The 27,540-nt window shown below is 47.4% G+C and overlaps 1 protein-coding gene and 1 long non-coding RNA gene across 3 annotated transcripts in view; one reads left to right on the top strand and one right to left on the bottom strand.

Annotated features, from left to right (window-relative positions):
- LOC140624197 (uncharacterized) overlaps nucleotides 1-19,606 on the bottom strand; it is a 153,155-nt gene extending 133,549 nt beyond the window's left edge. The window contains exons 1-2 of one of the 2 annotated variants that reach the window (XR_012023711.1): nucleotides 19,433-19,606; nucleotides 12,172-12,271 (exon numbers count right to left, since the gene is read on the bottom strand). This is a non-coding gene — a long non-coding RNA (uncharacterized lncRNA). The remainder of the gene's footprint in view (nucleotides 1-12,171; nucleotides 12,272-19,432) is intronic. The other variant, XR_012023710.1, reaches the window with a different exon arrangement.
- Nucleotides 19,607-24,075: 4,469 nt separating this feature from the next.
- DLX2 (distal-less homeobox 2) lies at nucleotides 24,076-27,540 on the top strand. Its single transcript, XM_072811472.1, has 3 exons — nucleotides 24,076-24,838; nucleotides 25,371-25,555; nucleotides 26,052-27,540. The coding sequence occupies exons 1-3, from the start codon at nucleotides 24,427-24,429 to the stop codon at nucleotides 26,457-26,459; spliced, it is 1,005 nt and encodes a 334-aa protein (XP_072667573.1). The 5' UTR covers nucleotides 24,076-24,426; the 3' UTR covers nucleotides 26,460-27,540.

The following is a 27,540-nucleotide window of genomic DNA, read 5'->3' on the forward strand; positions in this document are numbered from 1 at the left end:
AATAATAATAATAATTGTCAGGTATAACAAAGTACTATTCATATGTTTATGTTTCTCAACCATTTGAAAAAGTAAAACCCATCCTTGGGGATCCCCGGGTGGCTCAGCAGTTTAGCACCTGCCTTTGGCCCAGGGTGTGATTCTGGAGTCCTGGGATCGAGCTCCACATCAGGCTCCCTGCGGGGAGCCTGCTTCTCCCTCTGCCTGTGTCTCTGCCTCCAGCTCTCTCTCGTGTCTCTAATGAATAAATACATAAAATCTTTTTTAAAAAGCCATCCTTAGATCCTGAACTGTGACTTAGATCCTGCTGACTTAGGGAATAGAGTTTAGAAGGTTTACAAAGGTCTATAGAAGGAAAAACATGTTGGGCCTTGGTTCTTGTTCTAAACCTGCTGGTGTGGGAAATCTTGCAAAACACCTTGACAAGGAGCTCCTATGCTTCATTATTCTTAATTCTGAGTCTGCCATAGTGTATCCAGTCCTTGCTCTCCCTCTGACTCACCAAAAAGGGTCCTAACCCTCTTTTGTCAGGTTGGTTTGGGTTTCTACTGTGTGTTAGGCCAATGTTACATCCTTAACCTAAAGGAAACATCAAGGCGAGCTTATTTATGAGCCATAAGAGAACTTTTTAGATTTGGGATCCAGAAAAGGCCTTAAAATTATTTGACCTAGGGGCACCTGGGTGGCTCAGTCGGTTTGGTGTCAGATTCTTGGTTTCAGCTCAAGTCATGATGTCATGGGTCGTGGGATCGAGCCCCACAGAGACTCTCTCCCTCTGCCCTTCCCCTATGTGCATGTGTGCTCTATCTCTCGTGAATAAATATATCTTTTTAAAAATTATCTTATCCTATTTGTATATTTTAGGAACTAAATAAATAGAGAATCAGAGAGGCTAAATGGCTTGCCCAAGGCACTATCTCAACAGAAGCAGACCTAAGACAGGAACCCACAGTTAAAACATCTTTCATGTCCCCGTGTTTCCACTCCACTACCTTCATTTGTATTCTTAGGAAAAAAATTATCCAAAAAAAAGAAAAAAATTATGAAGCTTGCTACAGAATATGGGTGGTGCTGGGGAGGGCTGGAGGTAGAGATATTGTAAACAATCCAGCACTTTTTAAAAAGGAACATAAAACAGAATGCCATTACCACATCCATAGAATGTCTACGTTCAGAAAAGTCCATAATAAAAAAATGTTTAAATAGGTTGTCATGCTAAAAAAATGGGAAACCACTCCCCTGAATCATTCTTGATCTAGTCACTACAAATCAACAAGCCATATGATTTTGGCGCAATGAATTTATTTTTAAAGATTTTGTTATTTATTTGAGAAAGAGACCAGAGTGACAGAGAGTGAGCACGAGTGAGGATGGGGGCAGAGAGAGAGGGAGAAGCAGGCTCCTTGCTGCCTGCTAACAATGCAGGGCTGGATCCCAGGACCTCAGGATCATGACCTGAGCCAAAGGCAGATGCTTAACCAACTGAGCCACCTATACGCCTTCAGGGCAGGGAATTTAAATGAGGCCTTCCTTCATAACTGAAACATCAGATGAGAAAAGAGAAACGCTCAGAGCAAAACTCATACCCCAGGAGTGAGTACATTTCCAAGGTAAGCAGGTATTTTAAAAAGCCACCTTCAAAGGGGCCTCCTGCTTTGGGCAGAGCACAGGAGCTATGAAAAGAACCATTAGCTCCTGCGCAAGACACCTACCCAGCTATCTACCAGTGTCTTATCAATCAATAATCACACTAGTCTTCCTTGAAAAGCCACCAGCAGCACTTGAAGGGAGCAATACTAAATGTGGAACACTTCATTTGCGCCTGAGCCCATCTACACTGATCTCTTAGAGCAGACAGTTCTTGAAGACAGAAATCAACAGATGCATACTGAAGAAGGATATATTTCCCCCTTATTTCTCCATATTGAACTTTTTTCAAAAATCTGTTGCACAATCATTAAAAAAAGGGATGCCTGCGTGGCTCAGTCAGTCAAGCATTCGACTCTTGATTGCAGCTCAGGTCATGATCTCAGAGTCATAGGATCGAGCCCCGTACCCTGCCACACTCAGTGGGGAGTCTGGTTGAGGATTCTCTCTCTCTGCCCCTCTCTCTGCTCACACACACACTCTCTCTCTCTCTCAAATAAATAAATAAATCCCTTTAAAAAAATAAATAATAAAATCTGTTGCACAAATGCACACTACAACAACTTCGGAAAACAGTTTAGAATTATTTACTAAACCATACAACACATATATCCTATGATCTATCAATTCCAATTCTCAGTACCTATCCAACACAAATGTATACATGTGTGTACCAGGAGACATGCCAAAGAATATTCTTAACCAGAAATGAAGACCATCCTCTGTCCCTCAGTAATACAATGGATAAATAATGATATATTTACATACTGGAATATTACACAGCAGTGAACATGAGCAAACTACAGCTATACATACAACATGGATGAATCTTATAAACAAGGAATTGAGCAAAAGAGACATATAAAAGAATACATTCTGTAGCATTAAATAATATTTTAATACCTTGGTATGTTCTAAGACAAAAGATTGAGTACAGAATGAGAAAAAAAATTACTACCATGCTGGGGAACATTATCTAGCATGGAGTCTAGGCTTTGATAGATGACACCAAGGGGATAAGAAATGGGGTGAGTCACTTAAAAATCAAGAGACTAAGATTTTTCTCAGACTGATGTTAGGAAAACAAAGCCTCAGAGTGTTGCTGATGGGCCATGGATATGCAGAATTGTGAGCTAAGTAAAAGGCCGGGGCTGGCTAAGTAAAAGGCCAGGGCTGGTCCCCGTATACATGGGGTTACAGCTCCAACTTCAAGATTATGGTTTGGATGCCTCAGTTGCATATATGATGTGCCTCCCTGGGGACTATACTACCCAGCCAGGTTTGCACTGGTGTCAGCAAGCTGGGTAGTGAAGTCAGTATTTGTTAGTATTTTTTTATTTGTGTATAGAATTCAAAAACAGGCAAAACTTTAAAAATCAAGGAAGTGAGGGCATCTGAGTGGCTCAGTCAGTTAAGCGTCTGCCTTCAGCACAAGTCATGATCCTGGAGTCCTAGGATTGAGCCTGTGGCGGGCTCCCTGCTCAGCAGGGAGCTTGCTTCTCCCTCTCCCTCTGCCCCACTCACCTGCTCATGCTCTCTGTCTCTCTCTCTGTCTCTCAAATAAATAAAATCTTTAAAAAAAAAATCAAGGACGTGATCATCATAAAAATCAGGGTAATTGTTACCTAGGTGGAAGGGGAAGATTGAGAAGGAGGTGATCAAGATAGGACACATGGAAAAGGTACTCAGGGTAAGAGCAGAGTTCTATTTCTTGATCTGGGTGGAGTTTTCATGGCTTTTTGTAATTACATTACTTTATAATTATTCATACTTTGTGTTCCATGCACTTTTCTCTGTGTGTTATAGTTCACAATTAATAAAGGTTTAAAATAAACAAATCAGGGTTCCTGGGTGGCTTAGCTGGTTTAGCATCTGCCTTCCATTCAGGTCATGATCTCAGGGTCTGGAGATTGAGCCCCATGCTGGGTTCCCTTTGCCTATCCCCCCGCTCGTTCTCTCTCTCTCTCTCTCTCTCTCTCAAATAAATAAATAAAATCTTTTTAAAAATAAAATAAAATAAATCAACCTCATTTTATATAATTATAGAAGCGGGACGCCTGGGTGGCTCAGCGGTTGAGCATCTGCCTTCGGCCCGGGACGTGATCCTGCAGTCCTGGGATCGGGTCCCATATCAGGCTTCCTGCATGGAGCCTGCTTCTCCCTCTGCCTGTGTCTCTGCCTCTCTCTCTCTGTGTCTCTCATGAGTAAATAAGATCTTTAAAAAAAAAAAAAAAAAAAAAATATATATATATATATATATATATAACTATAGAAGCCCCTCTGAAATTGTTAGACTTGTAATAAGTGTATTAATATAGCTTAATTTTTGCATGAAGGTATTAATAGAAAATGGAAGCCATCTATTTCTCACTTGGCAAATTATCATATGCTATTTTAAGATCTCATACCTATTGATTTAAATACAGATGAGCTGTAGAATAAGTATGTTTAACACACTATTCTAAAATGGTGACATTTGGGTTCGAAGGTATCCTAAGAACATTCTAAGAACGACTTATAAAAGTGCTGTATTATAACTAATGTTTAATTTGGATCCTCTCCATTTTGCTAAGATTTATACCAATTGAGCTAAGGTTTCCAGGCCATAAAAAGCAATTAGAAAGAACTGCGACATTCTCAAAACACTAGAAAACTAGTGCTCTGGAGATCATACTCTAAAAGTTGGCTCAAGCAAATTCCAATATGCAAATGTATGCCTTAAAATTAAGCTTCATTAAAATGCACTTACGAATTTAAGTGGAGGCTGATTTTGTAACCACATTTGGAATTTAGATTCTTACTACTTTAAAACAAATGCTATGTAAACATGAAAATTAAGTAATCAAATGATTCTTTGCCCTCCTTCAACAATTTCACTTGAAACTATTGATATGCTTCAAAATAAAAACCCTCAGAACACCCCAGTGAGGAAACGGAACACCTTGACCATGGTAATGCAATTCAACCAAGTCAAAAGCCAATTGCCTTGAACCCATGAAGATCACTGGCTCAGGGAAGCCTCATGAAGGCCCTCTGCAGCTCATCGCAACAGCCTTCCCAGGCAAACAGGCCCTCCACATTCTCCTTTCCTTGTCTGCCAGCCTCTGGAGTTGGCCTGCAGTCTCAGAGCATGCTCCTCTTACCTCTTAAGCTCCTCTCTCCCCATGTTTGGCTGCAAAAGGGCCTCTCATCTCCCCAGCACCTCTCATTACAGTCCCAGTTTGAGAAAAGGACAGAGCATGATAAAAGGACAGAACACAGATATTAATTAACACTTGCCCAGCATGTAACACAGTCCACTCCCCTCAAAAACCTGACAGGGAAGTGTCATAAGACCTTCATTTACAGAGAAGAAAATCAAAACCCAGACAACTTGTAAAATTGCTTGAGGTCACACAGCTAACAGTGGAATCCAGCCAAGCCAGTGATTGGTAACCCACTTCCTGCTCTTTGCAGACTTGGTGTTTTAGACTGCTCCACTCAGTGGTTCAGAGCTAGGGCCTAGGGTCAGACAGTCCTCACTGGTGTCTCTGGTCTATCATTCCCAAGCTGTGGATTACTAAATCTCTCTGGTTTCAGTTCTCGAAGACAAAGCTCAAAGAATGGTAGCCATTACCATTTCTTTCTCAGAAGATTATCTCTAGTGTGGGCCTCTGTTCCCAAACTTTTCTTTGCCTAGAGATGACCTGGGGGCACCTGTTAGGAAAAGAAATCTGCTTTTAATCTGCCCTGGGAACTGCTGAGCCAAGTCCAAGAAACACCACTTTAATGTTTTTAATGTTTTAACAACAGGCAGAGAGCCAAGCTTCAGCAAATAGCAATCAAGTGCTTCTAGCCCCCATACACATCTGTACATAGATTTGTTTCTCTCAGGGAAACTCTGGCTCTAAGAACTCAAGGTCTTTCTACTGAAATAGATCCCACTCTATATCTACCTTCTAGCTGATGGCTTTCAAACATTTAGACCATAATCACAGTAAGAAACACATGTTACAAAACAACTAAACACACACAAATTTTCCACAAAAGAAGGTATTCACGATGCATATTGCTTTTTCTTTTTTAAAAAATAATATTTTAATGCTAGGCATTACAACTTCCAATTTCATTTCACAATAATAAGTTGCAACCAATAAATGAGCTGCAATCAGTAAAGACCAACACTAGATGAATAAATAGAAAATCTAAGCAAAGAAACAAAACTATAAAAAGGTGCCAAGGGATCCCTGGGTGGCGCAGCGGTTTGGCCCCTGCCTTTGGCCCAGGGCGCGATCCTGGAGACCCGGGATCGAATCCCATGTCGGGCTCCTGGTGCATGGAGCCTGCTTCTCCCTCTGCCTATGTCTCTGCCTCTATCTCTCTCTCTCTGTGTGTGTGACTATCATAAATAAAATAAACTGAAACTTTAATTTATTTTATTTATTTTTTATTTATTTATGATAGTTACAGAGAGAGAGAGGCAGAGACACAGGCAGAGGGAGAAGCAGGCTCCATGCACCGGGAGCCCGATGTGGGATTCGATCCCGGGTCTCCAGGATCGCACCCTGGGCCAAAGGCAGGCGCCAAACCGCTGCGCCACCCAGGGATCCCAAATAAACTGAAACTTTAAAAAAAAAAGTGCCAAATAGAAATCGTAGCACTGAAAAAAAATACATATACAAAATAAAAACTGCACTTAATGGACAGATTGAAATGGCAGAAGAGTCAGCAAACTGCAAATTATTAGTTTGAAAATACAGAGAAAAAAATTGAAAAGAGTTTCAGAAACCTGTAAAATAATATCAAGCAATCTCAATACATATAATTAGAACCTGAGAATGACCAAAAAGAGAGAAAGAAGCCAAAAAAGTGTCATAAATAATGTCTCCAAAGTTTCATAATTTGGTGAAGACATAAATTCAAGAAGATTCAGGAAGATTCAGCAAAAACCAAGCAGAAGAAATAAAAAATACACCTCAGCATATCAGTCAAACTGCTGAAAATCAAAGATAAAGATAAGAATCTTTACAGCACCCAGAAAAAAAAAATGACTCACTATTACAAGGACATATTTAATAGCTAAGTTCTCATCTGAAACAATGGAGGCTAGAAGATAGTGATACAACATCTTTAAAGTGTCTAAAAAATAAAATTCCAACTCAAGGGGCATGGGTGGCTCAGTTGCTTAAGTGGCTAATTCTTGGTTTCAGCTCAGGCCATGATCTCATAGTAGTGGGATTGAAAGTCTCACTCACATGGAGCTCTGCACCCAGTGTGGAGTCTGCTTCAGATTCTTTCTCCCTCCCCATCTGCCCCTCCCTGCTCTCTTCCTCTCTCTCTCAAATAAATAAAATCTTTAAAAATCCTTCCAAGTCAAAATTCTATATCCAGCATAAATATCCTTTAAGAATGAAAGAGAATAGGAATTCTTCATATAAATGACAACTAAAAGAACTCACCAACAGAACAATACCACAAGAAATGCTAACAAAGAAAATTCAGGCTAAAGGGAAATAATACCAGATGGAAATTCAGATCTTTGGGGAGAAATAAAGAGCACCAGAAAGAGTAAATATATGGATAAATATAAAAGACTTATTTTTTCTCTTAATTTACCTAAGTACTTCTGACTATTTAAATAAAAAGCATAATGAAGTATTATGGTATTTATTTTTTTAAGATTTTAGTTATTTATTAATGAGAGACACAGAAAGAGAGAGAGAAAGAGAGAGAGAGGCAGAGACACAGGCAGAGGGAGAAGCAGGCTCCATGCAGGGAGCCTGGCATGGGACTCGATCCCAGGTCTCCAGGATCACACCCTGCTCTGAAGGCAGTGCTAAACCGCTGAGCCACCCATGCTGCCCAGTATTGTGGTATTTATAGCGTATTTATATTAATAGACATGACAACTGTAGCATAAAGCAGGAATCAACAAACTTTCCCTATTAGGGTCCAGATGGGAAATATTTTAAATTCTAAAAACCATATGGTCTCTTTTGCAACTATCCAACTCTGCCATCATAATATGAAAGCAGGCATAGACAACATATAAAAGAATGGCCGTAGTTGTATAAAAATTAAATAAAAGCAATCAGAGCAAGGTTTGGCCTAAAAGCCACACTTCATCAACCTCTGGTATAAAAGATTGGGGTCAATGAAACTGTATGGTTGCAAAATGTTTATATTTTATGTGAAGTGGTACCATATCTCTAAGTAGACTCTAAAAACTTAAGGATGTATATTGTAATTCCCACAGCAACCATTTGAAACAAAATTGCAAACAAAAATAACTAAAAGCCAATATAAAAAATAAAATGGGGGCACCTGGATGGCTCAGTGGTTGAGCATCTGCCTTTAGCTCAGGTCATGATCCCAGGATCTCAGGATCAAGTCCTGTATCAGGCTCCCTGCAGGGAACCTACTTCTCCCTCTGCCTTTCTGTGTCTCTTATGAATAAATAAATGAATTAATAAATAAATAAAATTTAAAAAGAAAGAGAAAGTTAAATGACTCACTTGTCCAGTGAGTTTTATCTAAAAAAAATTTTTTTTAATTAATAAAAGGGAATTATAAAAAATATCCAATTGACTTACAAGAAAACAGTGAGGGAAGCCTGGCTGACTCAGTCAGTAGAGTATGCAACTCTTGATTTCAAGGTCATGAGTTCAAACCCCACAATGTGTGTAGAACTTACTTTTTTAAAGTGAAAAAATAGAAACAGAGAACAAAAAAAAATTTGAAAAACTCATAAAACCAATAGAAAACAAATTATAAAAGGATAGACTTAAATCCAAATCTGTCAATAATTTATATTAAACATAAATGAACCAAATACTCCAATTAGAAGGCAGAGATCATCAGACTCAAACAAAAATGTAAGACCCAACTATATACTTCCTACAAGAGACACACTTGTACCAATTATCAATATATTGCTTCCCAGGCCCAAATTCGTATTTTATTGCAGGCTCTGTACAAATGGAGCCAGGCCCTTTAAAAATCTTCTCTCTCTCTCTTCCCATGTCTCTGCCTCTCTCATTCTCTCTCTCTATCTCTCTCTCTCTCTCTGTCTCTTTCTGTGTGTGTGTGTGTGTGTGTGTGTGTGTGTGTGTTATGAAATTTAAAAAATCTTCTCTTTACCACCTGGCACAATATTAAGCTTTGCCAATGGTGAGCATTGAAAAAACAGTGCAGGAAGAGAGAATTTTATTTCCTGGTTACAGAGTGCTCTCTCAGCAGATACCTAGCACTATCAACTTCTATAGTGCCCAGTTTTTGCAGTGCACAGTGGTCAGCAACACACAGCAGCTTTTCTAGCACCTCTTAGGCAGTTTCATAGCAGAAATTACCCCTAGCAAGACACCCTCTGCATGAACAACTTTCCTCAACACCCCAGAGGGCAAGTTTCTGGCAATATCCAGAGAGTAGATTTTCATCAAGTTCTGTCAATGCAGGATCACATTGATCTCTTTGCCATTCTGTAGGCCATGGCCCCACAATCTCCAACAAAGTCTATCTCTCACCTTTTGTAAGCAGGTGGGAAGCATTAGGAGGGAGAAACTCTTCCTTGGTCACCGTATCTTAGCCTTAGGGAGAGTGGCTGACATTTAATACCTGCTATTTAGAATTTTGTTCACTTCTTACTAGCTGATTCCTCATTATTCCATTTCCAAATTTTACTTAAAAATTCTTTATATTGGGATCCCTGGGTGACTCAACAGTTTAGTGCCTGCCTTCAGCTGAGGGCGTGATCCTGGAGTCCCCGGATCAAGTCCCGCATCAGGCTCCCTGCATGGACCCGCTGCCTGTGTCTCCCTCTGCCTGTGTCTCTGCCTTTCTCTCTGTGTGTCTCTCATGAATAAATAAATAAATAAAATATTTTTTTAAAATGTTTTAAAATTCTTTATATTAAACTTTCCTGGTTGAAATTACTATATAGCTTGTCTCCTGGTTGGACTCTCACTAATATGGCACTTTAAAGACAGATAGGTTTGGGGACACTTGGGTGGCTCAGTCAGTTGGACATTGGACAGATTCTTGATTTCCACTTGAGTCATGATCTTGAGGTTGTGGGATCAAGCCCTGCAATGGGCTCTGTGCTGGGCATGGACCCTACTTGGAATTCTCCCCCTCTCTGCCCCTCCATCTACCCTGCTAGTACACATGTGTGCACTTTCCCTCTTAAAAAAAAGACAGATTTTTTTTAAGGTAAAAAAAATACCCTACAGACAATAATCATAGAAAGAACTGAACTGGCTATATTATTATCCTATTTGGTAGTCTTTAGGATACAGTATTAACAGAGACATAATGGGACATTTCATAGTACTAAAAGATTTAATTAGGAAGACATTAGTCATAAATATGCATGTGCCTAAAAAAATGTCAAGATACATAAAGAAAAAAAATCAATAAAATTAAAGGGGAAAACAACACAATCATTACTAAAGATTTTCACACCCTTGTCTCAATAATTACTATAATTAGACCAAAAACGGTAAAAATATAGAAATTTTCAACAATACTATCACCCACTTTAATGGACATTTTAGAACATTTACCAACAACTACAGAATATGTGTTCTTTCTGAGTACATATATTCCCCTCACAGAAACAGACCATATATGGGCCATAAAATAAGTCTCAATAAACTTCAAAAGATTAGAATCCTACAGAGTATGTTTTCTGACCACAATGAAATTAAATTAGAAATGCATGCTGAACATATTTTAACTTTCTCTGAGTTACTCAGGACTCATTATTCTGAATATTAACAATTTACCAGATCCATCAGAACCTAATCAAAGTGTGTCAGGACATTCCCCCTATGTTCATTAGCCATTTTTGAGGGTATCCGTCAGCTTTGGGTAGTTTTTCTATCTCTAACCCTGACCATCAGTTTCCTTTTACTTTGCTTTCCTTTTATCTTGAGAAACTATTTCTTTTTGTAAAGTGAAAATGAACATAATATATATTTTCCTAGTAATTTGTAAGGATTAAAAGTAAATAATTTTTTGCATTAATATCCATCATTTAATTGTTCAATAAATACCAGATAATCATACACATACACACAAACACACCTGCACACACACAATTATATGCCAAATTTATCTCCAGACCAGATCTCTCTTCTAAGAGCCAAATGATACCTGATACTTCTGCTTGGATCTCTCATAGGCATTGTGGTAGACTGATTACAAAAGTGTCCCAATTTTTTATCCCTTCCTATAATCATGTCCTTTGCAATGTGACTTTGTAGTTCTTCCCACCAAAGAGTGGAGTCTACTTAGGGTGACCAGCTATTCCAATTTGCCCAGAACTGAGGAATTTCCTGGGACACAGGACTTAGAGTACTAAAACCAGAAAAGTCATAAGCAAACCAGGATGAATTGGTCATGCTAATTCTACTTCCCCTTTAGAATCTGGGGTAGTCTTGTGACTTGCTTTGGCCAACAGAACGCAGTGGAAATAACTGCAAATACTAAGCTTAGATCTCAAAAGGCATAGTACATTTTCCCTTTCTCAGAACTCCACCACTGTTATATGAACAAACACAGGTCAGCCCGATGGATGATGAGAGACATGTGGCCCAGTCACCCTACTTGCCCCAGCTACCAGCCAGCCAACTGCCAGCCATGTGAGTGAGGTCATTCCAGATAAGCCAGCTTCCAATTGACCACTCAGTCCTCCAAAGATACATGCTTATGAATGATCAGATGAACCTGGCACCAATCATCAGACTCCTAGACTTATGAACAATAATAAATGCTTATTGTTTGAAGCTAACAACCTTTAGGATAGTTTGTTATAGCTAACTGATAGAGATACCTCAAACTCAGCATGTTTAAAAGTAAATTGAGAGTTGACCATTATGTGACATGATAGAGGTGCTAACTATTGCTAAAATGATAATCAAATTATAATAAATAATGTTATCAAAATAAGTTACACTCTTAAATTTACACATTATATGTCAAATATATTTCAACAAAGTGTGACTGTATTCCAATAAATCTTTATTAAAAATTTTCGGAAAAAAAAAATAAAAAACTTTGGGTGGCTCAGCGGTTTAGAGCCGCCTTCAGTCCAGGGCATGATCCTGGAGACCGTGAATGGAGTCCCACATCGGGCTCCCTGCATGGAGCCTGCTTCTCCCTTTGACTGTGTCTCTGCCTCTCTCTCTCTCTCTCTCTCTCGCTCTCGCTCTCTCCCTCTGTGTGTGTGTGTGTGTGTCTCATGAGTAAATAAAATCTTAAAAAAATAAAATAAAATAAAATATTAAATTCATAATGTTCTCCCCAATTCGTGCCTCCTACAAGATCCTCTGTCTTGATAAAGAGCACCATCATCAATCCAGTTCTTTATGGCCAAGACCTAGAAGTCAACCTAAAAGCCTCCTTCTTCTTCACCCTCACCAAATTCTACTTATTCTACTGCCTAAATATTTCCAGAATCCACTTACTTCTTAACATTTTCCCTCTCTCCACCTAGATTAAGCCATCATCACATAGCACCTATACTACAAGGAAAAAATTACCTACCTCATCTCTTCACATCCGTTCTTATCCCTCAACAGTCCATTCTCCAGACAACAAAGTATTCTTTTTGAAAAAGAAGAGAAGAAAAACTCCGGGAAAGACCCTGTTAAAAAGAAGAAAAGACAAGCTAAGGTGGGAGAAAATATTTGCAAATAACATATCCAACAAAGACTCTCAAAATTCAATAGTAAAAATGAAAACAATCCGGTTAGAATATGGGCAAAAGATATGAAGAGATAGGGACGCCTGGGTGGCTCAGCGGTTGAGCATCTGCTTTCAGCTCAGGACCTGATCCCAGGGTCCAGAATCGAGTCCCACATCGGGCTCCTGGCAAGGAGACTGCTTCTCCCTCTGCCTATGTCTCTGCCACCCTCTCTGTGTCTCTCATGAATAAATACATAAGACTTTTTTTTTTTTAAAAAAGAAAGAGATGAAGAGACATTTCACCAAAAAAGATGTACATGTAGCAAATAAACACATGAAATGATGTCCAACATCATTCGCTGTTAGGAAAATGTGAATTGAAACCACAAAGAGATACCACTATACACCTATCAGAGTGGCTAAAATAAAACAGCAGCAACAGGAATGCTGATGAGGATGCCAAGAAACTGGATTCATACCTTGCTGGTGAGAATATTGCCATTCTGGCAAACAGTTGGAAAGTATACTAGTTTGCTAGGGCTGCCATCACAAAGCATCACAGACTGGATGGCTTAAACAACAGAAATTTATTTTCATACAATTCCAGAGGCTAGGTACGCGTGGGTGGTTCAGCGGTTGAGCATCTGCCTTTGGCTCATGGCGTGATCCCAGAGCACCTGGATCGAGTCCCACGTTGGGCTCCCGGCATGGAGCCTGCTTCTCCCTCTGCCTGTGTCTCTGCTTCTCTTTGTGTGTGTGTCTCTCATGAATAAATACAAATTTTTTTAAATTCCAGAGGCTAGAAGTCTGAGATCAAAGTAAGGGTAAAATTGGGTTTCTTTTTCACAGCTTTATGGAGATATATTTGACATATAACACTGTGTAAATTTTAGGTGTACACTGTGTTGATTTGGTACATATTGCAAAATGACTACCCCCCGCCTCCCAGTGTTAGGCAACATCTCCATCACAGAGTTGGTTCTTTAGGGCCTCTCGTGGCCTACAAATGGCCATCTTTTCCCTGTATCTTCACATGATCTCCCCTCTGTGTGTGTGCCTGTGTCCTAATTTCCTTTTATAGGGATACAGTTATATTGGATTAGGGCCCACCATGATGACCTCATTTTAACTTAATTACCACTTCAAATGCTCAATTTCCTAGTACAATGTGAACATTGTGTGGTACTGGGAGTTGGGACTTCAGCATATGAATTTGGGTTGGGGGCAGAATTCAGCTCATACCTAGAAAGTTATTTTTAAAATTCAACATACGGGCAGCCGGGGTGGCTCGGCAGTTTAGCGCCGCCTTCAGCCCAGGGTGAGATCCTGGAGACCCAGGATCGAGTCCCACGTCGGGCAACCTGCATGGAGCCTGCCTCTCCCTCTGCCTGTGTCTCTGCCTCTCTCTGTGTGTCTCTCATGAATAAATAAATAAAATCTCAAAAATAAATAAATAAAATTCAACATAAAACTACCATATGACCCATCAACCCATCATATGACCCAACTACCATGAGACCCAACACTCATATATTCCAGAGAAACAGAGACTTGTGATAACACACAACATGAACATACATAGATGTTCATAGCAACTTCACTCACAATAACCAAAATCTGACAACCCGGATGTCCTTCAGCAGGTGAATGGTTAAACAAACTGCGGTATATACACTGGACTACTATTCAGCAATAAAAACAAAGGATAAACTACTGATACACACAATAATCTAGATGAATCTCCAGAGAATTATGCTGAATGAAAAACGCCAATCCCAAAATGTTTCATGTGACTCCATTTATATAACATTACTGAAATGACAAAAATTATAGGAATGGAAAACAGATTAGTGGTTGCCGGGTCAAGGAGAAGGTGGGGTGAGAGCTAAGTGGAGCTGGCTTTTAAGCACAACATGAACAATCTATGGTAATAGAAATATTCAGTATCTTGACTGTATCAATGTCAATCTCCTAGCTGTGATTTAATACTATGACTTTGTAAGACACTGCCATTGGGAAAACTGAATAAAGAGTGTAAAAGATGCCTTTTCATTATTTCTTACAACTGCATGTCAATTTGTAATTATCTCAATATAAGAAGTTTAATTTTTTAAATATCTTAAACCTTTAGATTTTAGCATGGCTCTTAAGCCAAACACCTACATGATCTAGCACCTGCCTACCTTGCTGCCCTAACTTGTAGACTCTTCACACTCACTCTGGGCCAACCCAACTGGGCTTCTTCCAAGTCTTCAAGTGTCCATTGCAGACTCTGAACTCTGCACATGCTATTCCATCTTCCTGTGATGCTCGTCTACTTTTTTTTTTAAGATTCATTTATTTATTCATGAGAGACACATAGAGAGAGAGGCAGAGACACAGGCAGAGAGAGAAGCAGGCTCCCTGCGGGGAGCTGGATGTAGGACTCAATCCCAGATACTGGGATCATGCCCTGAGCTGAAGGCAGATGCTCAACTGCTGAGCCACCCAGGCATCCCTCTCTACTTTTTTTTTTTTTTTTTTTTTTAAGATTTCATTGGGACGCCTGAGTGATTCAGTGGTTGAGCATCTGCCTTCAACTCAGAGCATGATCCAGGGATCCTCGGGTTCTGAGATCGAGTTCCAGGGGAAGCCTGCTTCTCCCTCTTCCTGTGTCTCTGCCTCTCTCTGTGTGTCTCAGGAATAAATAAATAAATAAATAAATAAATAAATAAATAAATAAAATATTTTAAAAATTATTTTAAAAATTTTAAAGATTTTACTTATTTATTTGACACAGAGAGAGAGAGAGAACAAGCAGGGGAGTGGGAAAGGGAGAAGCAGGTTCCCCACCAAGCAGGGAGCCCGATGGGGGACTTCATCATGACCTGAGCCAAAAGCAGATGCTCTACCAACTGAGCCACTTAGGCGCCCTCTTCTCTCTACTTTTTCCCCAGCTAACTCTAACTGATCCTTCAAGTCTCTTAAGTTGATACTTTTTTTCATTCAGTCTCTCACTAGGTGATGGGGATCCAGCATAAGGGATACATATGGTCCATACTGACAGAGAGTTTAGGGCAATTGGCTTTCCGGATCCAGGTTGATTTTGATGTTTATTTTCCCTTTTGCTATCCCAAACTTTAGCAAAAGCTTGTTTAAACATCTCAGAACTCCCCTAGCTGTTCTTTGGGTTATGATCCTAACAAGGTCAGACGGTCAGAATATCAAAAGTGTCACGGGAAAGAGTGTACTGGAATCCTTCACTGAGCTCAACTGGGGCAGGAAATTACCGAGGGAGAAATGCTCAAGGTAACATGGTTAAGACAACAGTGGAGGCTGTGAAGTCTAGCTGCCACTTCGTTCACCCTTCACAAGATGTGTCCCTCTGTGGAGAGTGTCAGGGTTCGGGTATTTATGTTATAATGAAGCTCTGCTTAGTTTTATTTAATAAGCAAACAGCACTTTCCTTATACTAATATATACAATGTGTTGGTTCTACTCTGAACTGGGATGGTGTAGATGAAGACCGTAAATGACCACTGGGTGTCATCGATGTCTTATACAAGGCAACAGTCTTGGCTTGGCTTCTTAGTGGTCTACCCTCTCCGGAAGGTGGAGATAAATTGTACTGGGTTCTAAATGGAACCAGAGTACATTATCAATCTAGAACTATGTGATAACACGGGCCAGGAGAACGCAGCTGAGGGTTGGAAAATAAGCAAAAACTAATTAATGTCTTGAAATCATCCAAAGTAACACCGCCAAGTCCTTTCACAAATACAAAGTATTTGTATACTTTCTTCAAAGTATGAGGACAACTATTTGGGCCCTGTGAGTGGGAAGTCTCTTGTTTTGTGTTTCTATTTTAAAACAGTTCATTATGGGGCTCAGGGCACGGTCCCAGGATCCTGGGACTGAGCTCTGCATCGGGCTCCCTGCTCAGCAAGCTGTCTGCTTCTCCCTCTACTTTCCCTCTCACTCTGCCTGCTGCTCCCCCTGCTTGTGCTCTCTCTGTCAAATAAATAACTAAAATATATTTTAAAAAATAAAATAGTTCATTATCAGTACTTCTAGCCTTTGTACTGCATTTACCTGGCTCATCCTAAACACCAGTTTGTTTATTTATTTATTTTTAAAGATTTTATTTATTCATGAGAGACACAGAGAGAGGCAGAGACACCCACAGGGAGAAGCAGGCTCCATACAGGAGCCCGATGCGGGACTCGATTCCAGAACTCGGGGTCACACCTTGAGCTGAAGATAGCCCCTCAGCTCAACTGCTGAGCCACCCAGGTGTCCCCTAAATCCCAGTTTAGGTACTGGTATAGACTATAGTAGGTAGTAAGCTTATGACCTCAACTCTAAGCATAATAAGCGTGTGCCCCAAGGCAAGACGACATGGAAGGGAGGGCCCCACAGGGCAGGATGACAAACCTCTGCAACTTGTCACTTTTTATAGGAAATACATATGATTTGGGCTTAGACCTGCCAGATCCTCACTAACGATCATTTTAAGACTTGTGTTCTTAATGATAACCACCAGCTGTGCTAACCTATTTCTTAAATTTTATTTATTTATTCATGAGAGACACAGAGAGAAAGGCAGAGACACCCGCACAGAAAGAAGCAGGCTCTCCGCAGGGAGCCTAACCCCCTGGTTGGGGTCCGGCCCTGAGCCAAAGGCAGACCCACCCAACTGCTAAGCCACCCAGGCGGCCCTGTACTAACCTATTTCTATCCATGGACTGAATGCACCTAGGAATCAAATCGTTTGAGTTCTATGCTCAGCTCCCAATACAAAGTCTGGTTTTCACAGACAAAAGACATTCTAGATTTTTTTTCTATATTTTGCTAAAAAGTCATCACCCGTCTGACTCCAAGGTCATATTAGTTATAGTAGTTAAGCTTATATATCGCCAATGTGATGATTCAAGGCCATCATAGAATTTGCTGGAGCCCAAAAGTTACTCAATCTACTAGGTGACTCCAAAGAAAATGTTTTTTAACAAACAGATTTTTTTAATTCAGTAGCTTAAAATATCAGAAGTTTATTTCTTGGTCAGGTGACCTTCTAAGACAAGTGTTGGACATCCCCCTAAGCGACACCCCTAGGGCCACATCTGCATAGTTGAAGCTGGTTCCAGCCAGTAGATGGGGGGAAAGAGCAGGGAGGAGTCTCAATGCTGTGTTAAAGGTTCCATCCTAGGAATGGCACATGTGACTTCCCCCTCAAGTTCCATTCATTGCCTAGAATTGAATTACATCATTACACCTAACCGCAAGGGAAGCTGGGAAATAGTGGTCTAGCTGTGTTCTCCCAAAAACCAGATCTGGGGAGATAGCAGTTGGTCCACAATTATCCATTACTAATCCAAATCATGAAGTTTTATTCTGATTAAACATTAAATTGAGGCACAGAGCAGTTAATTTTCCCGGTCATACAGCTAGCAAATGGCCAAGTTGGGATTTAAGCTAGAGTCTCTACTTTTAACCACTCTACTATATTTCTAATACTGTTTGATTCTCTAACAACCACTATATATTACTTTGCATTTTTAAAACAATATTCTTTTTTTTTAAGATTACATTTATTTATTTGAGAAAGAGAGCCAGAGAGCACAAGCAAGGGAAGTGGCAGAGGGAGAGGGAAAAAGCAGGCTCCGGGATGAGCAGGGACTCTGCTGCTGGGCTGGATCCCAGGACCTTGGGACCATGACTCCAGCCAAAAGTAGACACTCAACCAGCTGAGTCCCCCAAGCCTCAACAGCTGTTTGTTTGGTTTTTTAATTTTAAAAGGCTGCAAGGAACCAGGGACAGCTAACCAGAGGGACAATTTCTTATGAATAATTTGCAGGGCCCACCCCCACCCCCACCCCCAGCCCCACTCCCTCTCCCTCTGCATTTTCAGGTGAGCAGAAGCAGCCGGGGCCTGCCACACACGGAGACTAGCTAAGACTTGGCACAGTCGTACCCTGCCCAGCGGACTGCAAGGGCGCACGGGCTAGAGGCGGCCAGGGACCGCCTCCGGGGTGCTGCGCCGCATCCCCGCCCCCCCGCAGCAGCGCCGCACCCCCCCCCACAAAGCACCTGCACCCCGCCCCGCCGCCCCGCGCCCAGGGCCCGGCCTGCTCCGGTCCCCGGGCCTGGAGGCCACGTCTGCTGTCAGCGCCTGGAGAAGGCGTCGCCTCGCTGGAGAAGAAAGCGCGCGAACCTCTTGCCTTGGCCCCTTCCAGCTGCGGAGCCCGGGTCGGAGGAGCGGAGCCCTGCACGTGAGCAGGGCCGCAGTCAGGAAAACACGGAAGGTGTGCCCCGGGCAGGAACCCCACGAGGGAGGTGCTGGGATTATCACCAGCATTTGCAGATGCGAACAACGAAGCGCAGAAAAAGGAAGTCGTTTCCCAAGGGCCGTGCGGACACAGGGGCTTGACCCCGCAGCACGCGCGAGCGCGTCCCCCGCAGCCACGGCTCTCCAGCGGCTGGAGAAGAAGCGGGGCCGATGCGGAGAAAGGGATCCGCGTCCCCGAAACGATATTCGGGGTCCCGGCGGCCCCCGCAAGCCCTCCCCGTCGGCGGGGACCCGGGGCTGTGCACGCGCGCGCTCCGGCCACCGGACGCAGAGTCCCAGGGACCCGACTGGCTTCGAAGACCCCGTGGGCGGAGGGCAAGACTGGCCGGCAGCGACCGGCGGGCGCGGGAGCCTGGGGGGGGGGGGCTGTCCCGTCTCCCGCTCCCCTTGGAAGAGCAGCTGCCGCCCGCACCTGACCGCTGAGCCGCACGCCGAGGCCTGCAGGTGCAGCGAAAGGCGCTCCTCGAGGCTCAGCCCGCAGCCTCCCCCCCCCTCCCGCGCCGCGGAACGCCCCGCCGGGGCTGGGGGGCAGGGAGGGGGGGCAGGGGCGCAGGGTGGGGGGAGCTGGAGCTGCGCAGGGGTGAGTAGCGGCGGGGAGGGTGGGGGCATCGGAGACTGCAGGGGGGAGCCGGGGCTGCGGGGAGGGGCGAGGGGGGCGCAGGGCGCCGGGGCTGGGGGTGCAGGGAGGGGGGAGCTGGAGCTGCGCGGGGGGGGGGGGGGGAGCGGCGGGGGGGGGGAATCCGGGGTTGCGGGGGGGGGGGGCGGGGGCGTTTTCTTCCCGGGCGCAGGACCGACCTCGTGGAGAGCCCTTGGCCTGCCCCGTGTTCCAAGCGCTGCTCCGAGCGCAAAGTGCGGGTCCCCGCGGCCTCGGTTCGGTGTCGGTCCTGGCGTGGGGTGGGGGTGGAGCTGCTGCCGTCCGCGTCCCGGCTCCCCCCACCTGGTCCTCGAGCTCTGCAGCTTTCAGCCGCGGAAGGAGAGTGCGTTTCCCCCACCCTCCGCTCTTGCCCGCCTCCCACTCAACGGCGAGCCCCCCCCCGCCCCCGCCCCCCGCCCTAGCCCCCCCCCCCCAGCTCGGCCCAGGCTGGGGGCCCTCGAGGGCCCCAACCCTAGCTTTTGTTCTCTTTAACCACTGAGTAGTCTAGAAAGTGAAATGGGCCTGAACTGGGGGGAGGAGGGCGCGGAGGGAGTGTCCGTAAGACCTAGAAGGCTAAATTGGGTCTGAAAACTCCCGAAGCGTGCTGGCTGAAAACTGCGCTGCAGCTTCCCTGGGGAAGGTCGTGGCTGTGAATGTCGAGTGGCGGCTTGTTCCCGTTCGCGTTTACTCACACTAGCAGGTAGAAAGGTAATCCTTGGTGGAAGCTGCAGGGTGTCCAGCGGCGAGGCGGCGCCTGCTCCGGATCTGCCCTGGGATCACCCCGGGTCGCCCTGGGATCCCTCCCACTCGGTGCCCACGTGCCTGCTAGTCTCTGGGAGAAAACTCTCCCTCCAGTCTGCTCCTGGGACCAGAGGGGTGTGTTCGGGACTGTCGGTGCTCCCTTGCCACCTGCTCCGTGGTGGTCGAGGCACCTGACCTGGAAAGGTGGGGGTAGTGAGGCCTTCCCCCGTGAGCCCCAGGCCAAAACCCCAGCTCTTGCCTCTGTGGCCCAGACCTGAGTTCGAATGGTGACTCTGCTGGGTGTCCCCGAAGGTTTGGTTTTCTCGGGGTCAGCAGTCATTATGCCGTCTTGCTGAATTTACGCAAGAAGAAAAGTGGGGTCCAAGTATGCGCAGGCCCGGAGTCAGAATCCCATCTGCCTAAGGGCCAAAGGGGCTGGGAGGAGCTGACCGCTCCCCGCACCCAAACCCTAGAGGCTCCGTTAGAGATGAGAGGAGAAAAGCAAGTTGAAGACACTAGCAATGCGAAAAGATTGGGCAAGAGTTGTCCCCAACAAGATGCAATGGCCAATGAAAAAGGGTCATGAGAGCAGGCCAGTATGGTCCTGGAAAAGTGGAGATGGGAGGCTCCCATAAATTCTCAACCTCTCTCAACGTCTTTGAGATCTAGAATGAACCCAAAAGAGATTCAAAACAAGAAAGGGGGACACCTGGGTGGCTCAGCAGTTGAGGGTCTGCCTTCGTCTCAGGGTGTGATCCTGGAGTCTCAGGATCGAGTCCCACATCCGGCTCTCCCTCTGCCGGTGTCTCTGCCTCTCTCTGTGTGTCTCTCATGAATAAATAAATAAAATCTTAGAAAAGAAAGAAGAAAGAAAGAAAGAAAGAAAGAAAGAAAGAAAGAAAGAAAGAAAGAGAGAGAAAGAGAGAAAGAAAGAAAAAGAAAAGAAAAAAAAAGAAAAGAAAAGAAAAGGAAAGGAAAGGAAAGGATCCCTCTAGGACCAATGGCCCAGAAACCTGCATCCCCAGGACGCTCTATGGGGAAGTGCAAACTGGGGACAAAGGGCAAGCAGTCCAGCAACAGTGCACGACACCCGCCACCCCCCAGAATAGTATGCGAGTGAGACTGAGCCCTCTGCACCTGAAGGGCGCCCAACGCGCTCCCTCTGGGCAGGAGACATCTGCTCCCCCAGGGGACCCCTCAGTGTCCCTCCAATGGTAGAGCTGATGGGGGGCACTGGGCCAGGTGAAACCCAGGCCGGCCGTAGGTCAGGGGCAGCAAACAGGGCACAGAAGACCTGTTCTCCAGCTGTTCAACCAAGGCTCCAATACCCTGTGATTTGCGCAACAGCAACAGAGAAAGGAGGGGCGCCTGATTCAAAGAAAGTCGGTTCCACCCTGGCCCTTCAGTGTCCCTCTGTACAATGGGAACGAGGATTCCGCCCACATCCGGCAAGGCTTGCAGTGGCTCTCAGGGAGGACACGGTGGGACCCCGAGACCAGATAAAGTGCCGCAGCAACAACCCGAGGGGCACGGGATTCCCAGCGGGCATGCCTTCGTGGTGATACTGGGACGTCCAAGGCCAGAGCGGAAACCCTGAGCTCCCCATTCTTCTCTAGTGCTCGGCAGAGTGAAAGAATGCCCCTGAGGCGGAGGAGGGAGTGTGGCCACACAGAAGTGTTCCCCCAAGCCGGCCCGAGAGCCCCCCTTCACCCCTCTCAGGTTACTGTGGAGCAAGGGCATCCCTCTGCTCTGAACCGTGGACGAATGTGTCGATTCTCTAGGGCACTGTCTCCTTGACTTTAGACCAAAATGAGGAAATCATCAAGATATTGTGATGTGACCAGATCATTTGGGCAAATCCAGCTTTGTGTCTGGATTATCAGAATTAATATTTCAAGTCTTTATTTGATTCTCCAAGTGCCCTTGTAAGTTCTGCGTCTCTGGTTCCCTCGCTCTTGCTGTCTCTCCTTGTTCATTGCCTCTGGTCTTTTCTCTCCCCCCCCCCCCATACAGACTCTTGTTTTTCAGTTAAAGGGAAACTTGGAGTCCTATTTCCTTCCAGAAAGATGCTATTTTCCAGATCTCAGTTGACCTAGACTTTAGGCTATTAATGGAGGTTCTCATAGATAACAGAATACAACAAACTTGCCACCACGAAAAAGCCTAGAGGACATGCTTGAAGTAGGAACAAAGGAGCAGAAAGAAGGCAAAACTGGAGCAACTGTCTCTTTTATATTTGATTTTCACGTGGGGTGGTGGTGGTGGTGGTCGTGTCTGTATCAGGCCAAAGCAGCTACCACTGTGGTGACAGAAAGACTTGGAATTTGGAGTCAAGACACCAAAAGGCAATACTGATGAAATACCTAGAGGTTAGTTTTGTAGCTGGGGCCCACAACGCAGCAGGCTGAGCGCAGCGCTAAGGCAATGCAGTCCCTTGGTGCTGAGCCCCACCTCCCCAAGCCATTCCAACTAGTGCACCAGCCTCCATCAAGGGGGCTTCCTTAACCAAAAGGAAGGCTGGGAACTAAATCCAGGCAGATTTGAGGGTGGATTACCTTCCTCATTATTCCGCAGAGAGGGAGCTGTGTGGATGCTGGAGTTTTAATTACACACTTGCTTTTTCTGGGGAAGAAGACCCAGATCATATTTTTCAAAAGTATCAACTTGTTTTCCATTAGGCAGTTGTTGAAACAAGTTCTTTCAGCGACATGTTATGTCTTTAGGAAGGGGTGCTTCAGATGGCTCGCACTAGCACAATTTTGTGGCTTTTAATTACTATTTTGTTCTTTTGGGGGGTTTCAGAGACTGGCGCCTCAGCGTGATTAGACCGTCTCCTGGGTCCGCTGCAACCGCACACACCTCCAGCAGGTGGCGCCACAAGGCAAGCACTGCCGCGGGACCCGAGGACTTGGGGGGTCCCGGAAAGGCGCGGGTCCCTCAACTCCGTGCCAGGCCCCCAGCCCCTAGGAAATACTGATATGGAGAAAGTCGCCACTTCAGATTTAAAAGAAGAAGACAAAAAAATAAATAAAAGAGAAGAAAAGAAGACATTGCAATGCCAGGGCGAAACAGGGTCCTTAAATTCAAAAAAGCGTAAAATAGGGTTAAGTGCTTGAGATAAAACTTTTTTTTTTCTATTTGTTTCTGTAAGTTCACTTGTAGTATCGAGACGACGCTCTCACCTAAGTATTATGCCACTTCTTGGCTGTAAAAACGTAGAGTTTAGAATCAGAGCGAACTTTGAAGGCCATCTGGTCAATCTGGTTCTAGCATTCCAACCCAGAGAGGAAATCCCCGGGATCGCTTTTCGCCTGTCAGTTAACCATCAAATATACATAATTGCTTGAAGTCTCGTCCTACCGGGAAAGCACAAAGTAAAAAAAAAAAAAAAAAAAAAAAAAGGTTTCAGATATGCCATTAGTAATAACACTTTCGAATTTATATAGCTTTTCTCGCAAGCAACAAGGGGGAAAAATCATTTAAACATTATCTGATTAGTTGCCTAATATTCCTGTGGGTTGGTTAGCAAGTACGTGGAAGTAGGTATCATTATACGTGGTTTATGGGTCATTTAAATCAATTGACTTTGTCAAGTGCGAGTGACCGGCAAGAGCAACTGCCAGACCCTTCGAGGAAAAGCGGAGCTGGACCTGGCCCGCCTCTCGGCACCGCTTTATTTTGACGGATGCTTGAAGGCAGAGACCCGGGGCGGGAGGGTTCGAGTCGCTGGGACCCAGGACCGGGTGGGACACCCCACTTCTCCTTCCTCGGAGGACGAATGCCCGCCCCGTGCCCGTCCGCACGCCCTCCGTCCCGCAGCTCTGGCCGCCGCGACCCCCCGCGCCCCTGCCCCGCCGCTCCCTCGGCCCCCGGCCCCCGGCCCCCGGCCCGTCTGCCCCGCGCGCGCCGCGCCACCCCCGGCCGGGCGGTCCCGGCTCCCGAGCCCCGCGGCCCGGCGCCGCGGATTGGCTGTTGCCAGGTGACGTCGCCGGCGCTCACGTGACGCGGGTTAAATGCCCGCCCGGCCCGAGCCCGCCCCGCAGACAATCGTAAGGCCGCTCGGGGCCGCTCACCTGCTCCCGCCTCCCGGAGCCCCGGCCTGGCCCCGCCGCCCCTGCCCCCTGCGCGGCCCGCCCCCCGCCCGAGCCCGAGCCGGCCCCGGGCACGAAGCCGAGCGGGTGGAGAGGCGGAGAGAGGATGCGGCCGGCGGCGGCCGTCCCGAGCAGGGCACGGTGATCGCCTCCCCCGGAGGAGGAGTCGCCCAGACCGCTGCCCCATTTCTGGTTTTCCTCCCCACCCTCCCTCACCCCCCCGCAATTACATTGGCTGCCGGAGGGGACGGGGAGAGACGGAGGAGGCGCCTCGCTTCCCCCCTCGCGCCCGCCGCCGCGGCGCTGCCCCGTCCCGGGCCAGGATGACTGGAGTCTTTGACAGTCTGGTGGCTGACATGCACTCGACCCAGATCGCGGCCTCCAGCACGTACCACCAGCACCAGCAGCCCCCCAGCGGCGGCGGCGCTGGCCCCGGCGGCAGCAGCGGCAGCAGCCTCCACAAGCCGCAGGAGTCGCCCACGCTCCCGGTATCCACAGCGACCGACAGCAGCTACTACACCAACCAGCAGCACCCGGCGGGCGGCGGCGGCGGCGGCGGCGGCGGCGGCGGCGGGGGCTCGCCCTACGCGCACATGGGCTCCTACCAGTACCACGCCGGCGGCCTCAACAACGTCCCCTACTCCGCCAAGAGCGGCTACGACCTGGGCTACACCGCCGCCTACACCTCCTACGCACCCTACGGGGCCAGCTCTTCCCCGGCCACCAACGAACCCGGTATGCACCGCGCTGGCACCGAGGGGGCCGAGTCGCTCTAGCGAGCTGTCGGGACGCGTGCGTTAAACTGTTCGGGGCGGGGATCCATCCAGAACCCTGGCCTACGCTGGCCGGCTCTCTGCCCGCCCTGCGCCTTTCACCCTTCTCAAGCACCAGTCTGCAGAGGGCCAGTGGGGACGGTGTCTCGGGGCTCAGCTGGTGGGACCGGGGGGCCCTGGGGGGCCGAGCGTGGGCGCGCGGTGCCTGCTTCGTGGCAACCTCATTTCTTTCCCACCTGCTCTCTTTCTCGCCGCTTGACTCCTCCGCCGCCTTCCCGGAGAGCCCGGCTCCCCGGGCCCACTGCGGCGCGAGTCCGCACTTAGCGAAGTCGACTCCGGGCGCCCCGCAGCGCCCCCGCCAACCCGCTCCCCGGCTCGGGCCAAGTCCCCCCGCCAGGCCCTTACGCCCACCGGGAACTGTTGGGTCCCCCCCTCCCCGCGCCCCCTGCCCCTGCCCCCGGTTGCGCTGTGCTCACGATTGCCTTGCGTTGCAGAGAAAGAGGACCTCGAGCCTGAAATCCGGATAGTGAATGGGAAGCCAAAGAAAGTCCGGAAGCCCCGAACCATCTACTCCAGTTTCCAGCTGGCCGCTCTTCAGAGGCGTTTCCAAAAGACTCAATACCTGGCGCTCCCCGAGCGAGCGGAGCTGGCGGCGTCTCTGGGCCTCACCCAGACTCAGGTGAGGGCTCGGGGCCGAGGGTGGGGGGCGGGGGGCGCGGGGAGGGCGCTGGCCTGGGATGGCTGAGAAGCAGGCGGAGTCAGGGCGACGTTTTTGGAAAAGTATTTCCAAGTAATGTTAAGGATTACGAAGCTGGCGCCTTGGGTGGGCGGCCTAAACTTCTGCGCCTGAAACTGAAATCCCGCAGGGTAGGGGGGCGGGGGGCGCCGGGGGAGAAAACGACAGGGCCGGGCGGGCCGAGACCCGCGTCCCCGGGGTTCTTCCGCGCGATCCTGATTAAGCGGGTGAAATAACTGGGCCTCCGGGCCGGGTCCCGCTGGTTGCATCGCCGCAGCGCGCACCCCGCTGCCCCTCCGACTCCCCGGGATGAGCCCCCGCGGCGTGGGAGGCCGCGGCGCGCACCCGCTCGCCTGCCGCGCGCGCTTCCCCGCCGCCACCCCTCCCCTGCCCGCACCCCGGTCCTTCCACTAACGCTCGGTGTGCCTCTTCCACCAAGGTCAAAATCTGGTTCCAGAACCGCCGGTCCAAGTTCAAGAAGATGTGGAAGAGCGGTGAGATCCCGTCGGAACAGCACCCCGGGGCCAGCGCCTCGCCCCCTTGCGCCTCGCCGCCCGTGTCGGCGCCGGCCTCCTGGGACTTCAGCGCGCCTCCGCGCATGGGGAGCGGCGGCGGCCCGGGCAGCGGCGGCAGCGGCGCGGGCAGCTCGGGCTCCAGCCCCAGCAGCGCGGCCTCGGCTTTCCTGGGCAACTACCCGTGGTACCACCAGGCCTCGGGCCCGGCCTCGCACCTGCAGGCCGCCGCGCCGCTGCTGCACCCGACGCAGACGCCGCAGCCGCACCACCACCACCACCACCACCACCACGGCGGCGGGGGCGCCCCGGTGAGCGCGGGGACGATTTTCTAACCCGAGGGAGACTGCGCCAGAGACTAAGAGAGCAGAGACCGGCGATCCTCGGGGCTCGCCCCAAAAGCCAGAGGATCCCTCCAGCTGAACCGCGGACGCCTCCCATCCTCGGGGAGGAGCGGCCGGGGACGGCCCGCCCGGGCCCTGCTCCCTCGCGCGGCCTCCGAGCGGCGGGGGACTGGAAGGTTCCCGGAGGCCCTCGGGCCGCGCCGCCCGCCTCGGCCGCCTTCCGACCGAGCCCCCGCCTGGGACATGGCTCCCCTCCCCTTCCCGCCCCGCGCGGCGGTCGGGCGCCGTCCTCGCCGCGGGCCGCGAGCTGAGTCCGGGGGAGGCACGCCTCCCCGGCCGCGAGGCTTCCAGGGTGCTCTGAGGCTCCTTTCTCCCTGCCCGCCCCCAGGCCCAGCTCCAGTCCCCGGGGCTGACCGACCTCCCCGGCCCGCGCGCCCTCCCCCTGCGCCCCCGTGACCCGGGCTGCCCGCCGCCTCCTTCCAGCCCCGCTGTCTCCAGCCCTCGGAGCCCCCCTCCGCCCCGCCTTAGGTCTCCCCCAGGAACGCGCTCCCTTAGCTCTCTCCTCATCCATCACCAGTGGAGTTTTTTTATTTTTATTTTTTTAAAAGTTTAGGTGCCTTTGCGGATGACCTCATTTTGATGTTGGGGAAAAATGATTTTTTAATATGTGGACACTGCAAAAAAAATGTGTTTAAATTATCTTTTTTAAGACCTATTCAGGATTATTAGGCTGGACTTCGACATAGAGTTTGTAAATAAAGGTGTCTGTGCAGATTTTCCCACTGATTTATTTGTATAAAAATACTCGTCTTTTCAGACTTTTTGTAAACCCCCCACTTGTGAAAACTGCGGTTTAGCAGTGACCTCAGCAACCTCTCCATTTTTATTTTTCCCTTTGAAAATTTTCTCAGTTACACTAAGCTACTGATTTGGTTTTGTTTTATCTTATCCTAAAGTCTTTGTTCTTGAAATGAAAGGTATTTTGGGGTTATTTATTATGAAAACAACATGCTCTTAATGTTGATTTTACAATATGAAGAGATTATTTAAATAAATTATTGTTTCCATTGGA

The sequence above is a fragment of the Canis lupus genome, chromosome 34 (genome assembly GCF_048164855.1).
Source record: "Canis lupus baileyi chromosome 34, mCanLup2.hap1, whole genome shotgun sequence".
Classification (NCBI taxonomy): domain Eukaryota; kingdom Metazoa; phylum Chordata; class Mammalia; order Carnivora; family Canidae; genus Canis; species Canis lupus.

Bases quoted from the DNA above. Each gene is read 5' to 3' on its own strand.
- DLX2 (XM_072811472.1), top strand. From the start codon at position 24,427: ATGACTGGAGTCTTTGACAGTCTGGTGGCTGACATGCACTCGACCCAG. The intron at 24,839-25,370 runs GTATGCACCGCG...CTTGCGTTGCAG, and splicing joins CCCGGCCACCAACGAACCCG to AGAAAGAGGACCTCGAGCCT. The intron at 25,556-26,051 runs GTGAGGGCTCGG...TCTTCCACCAAG, and splicing joins TGGGCCTCACCCAGACTCAG to GTCAAAATCTGGTTCCAGAA.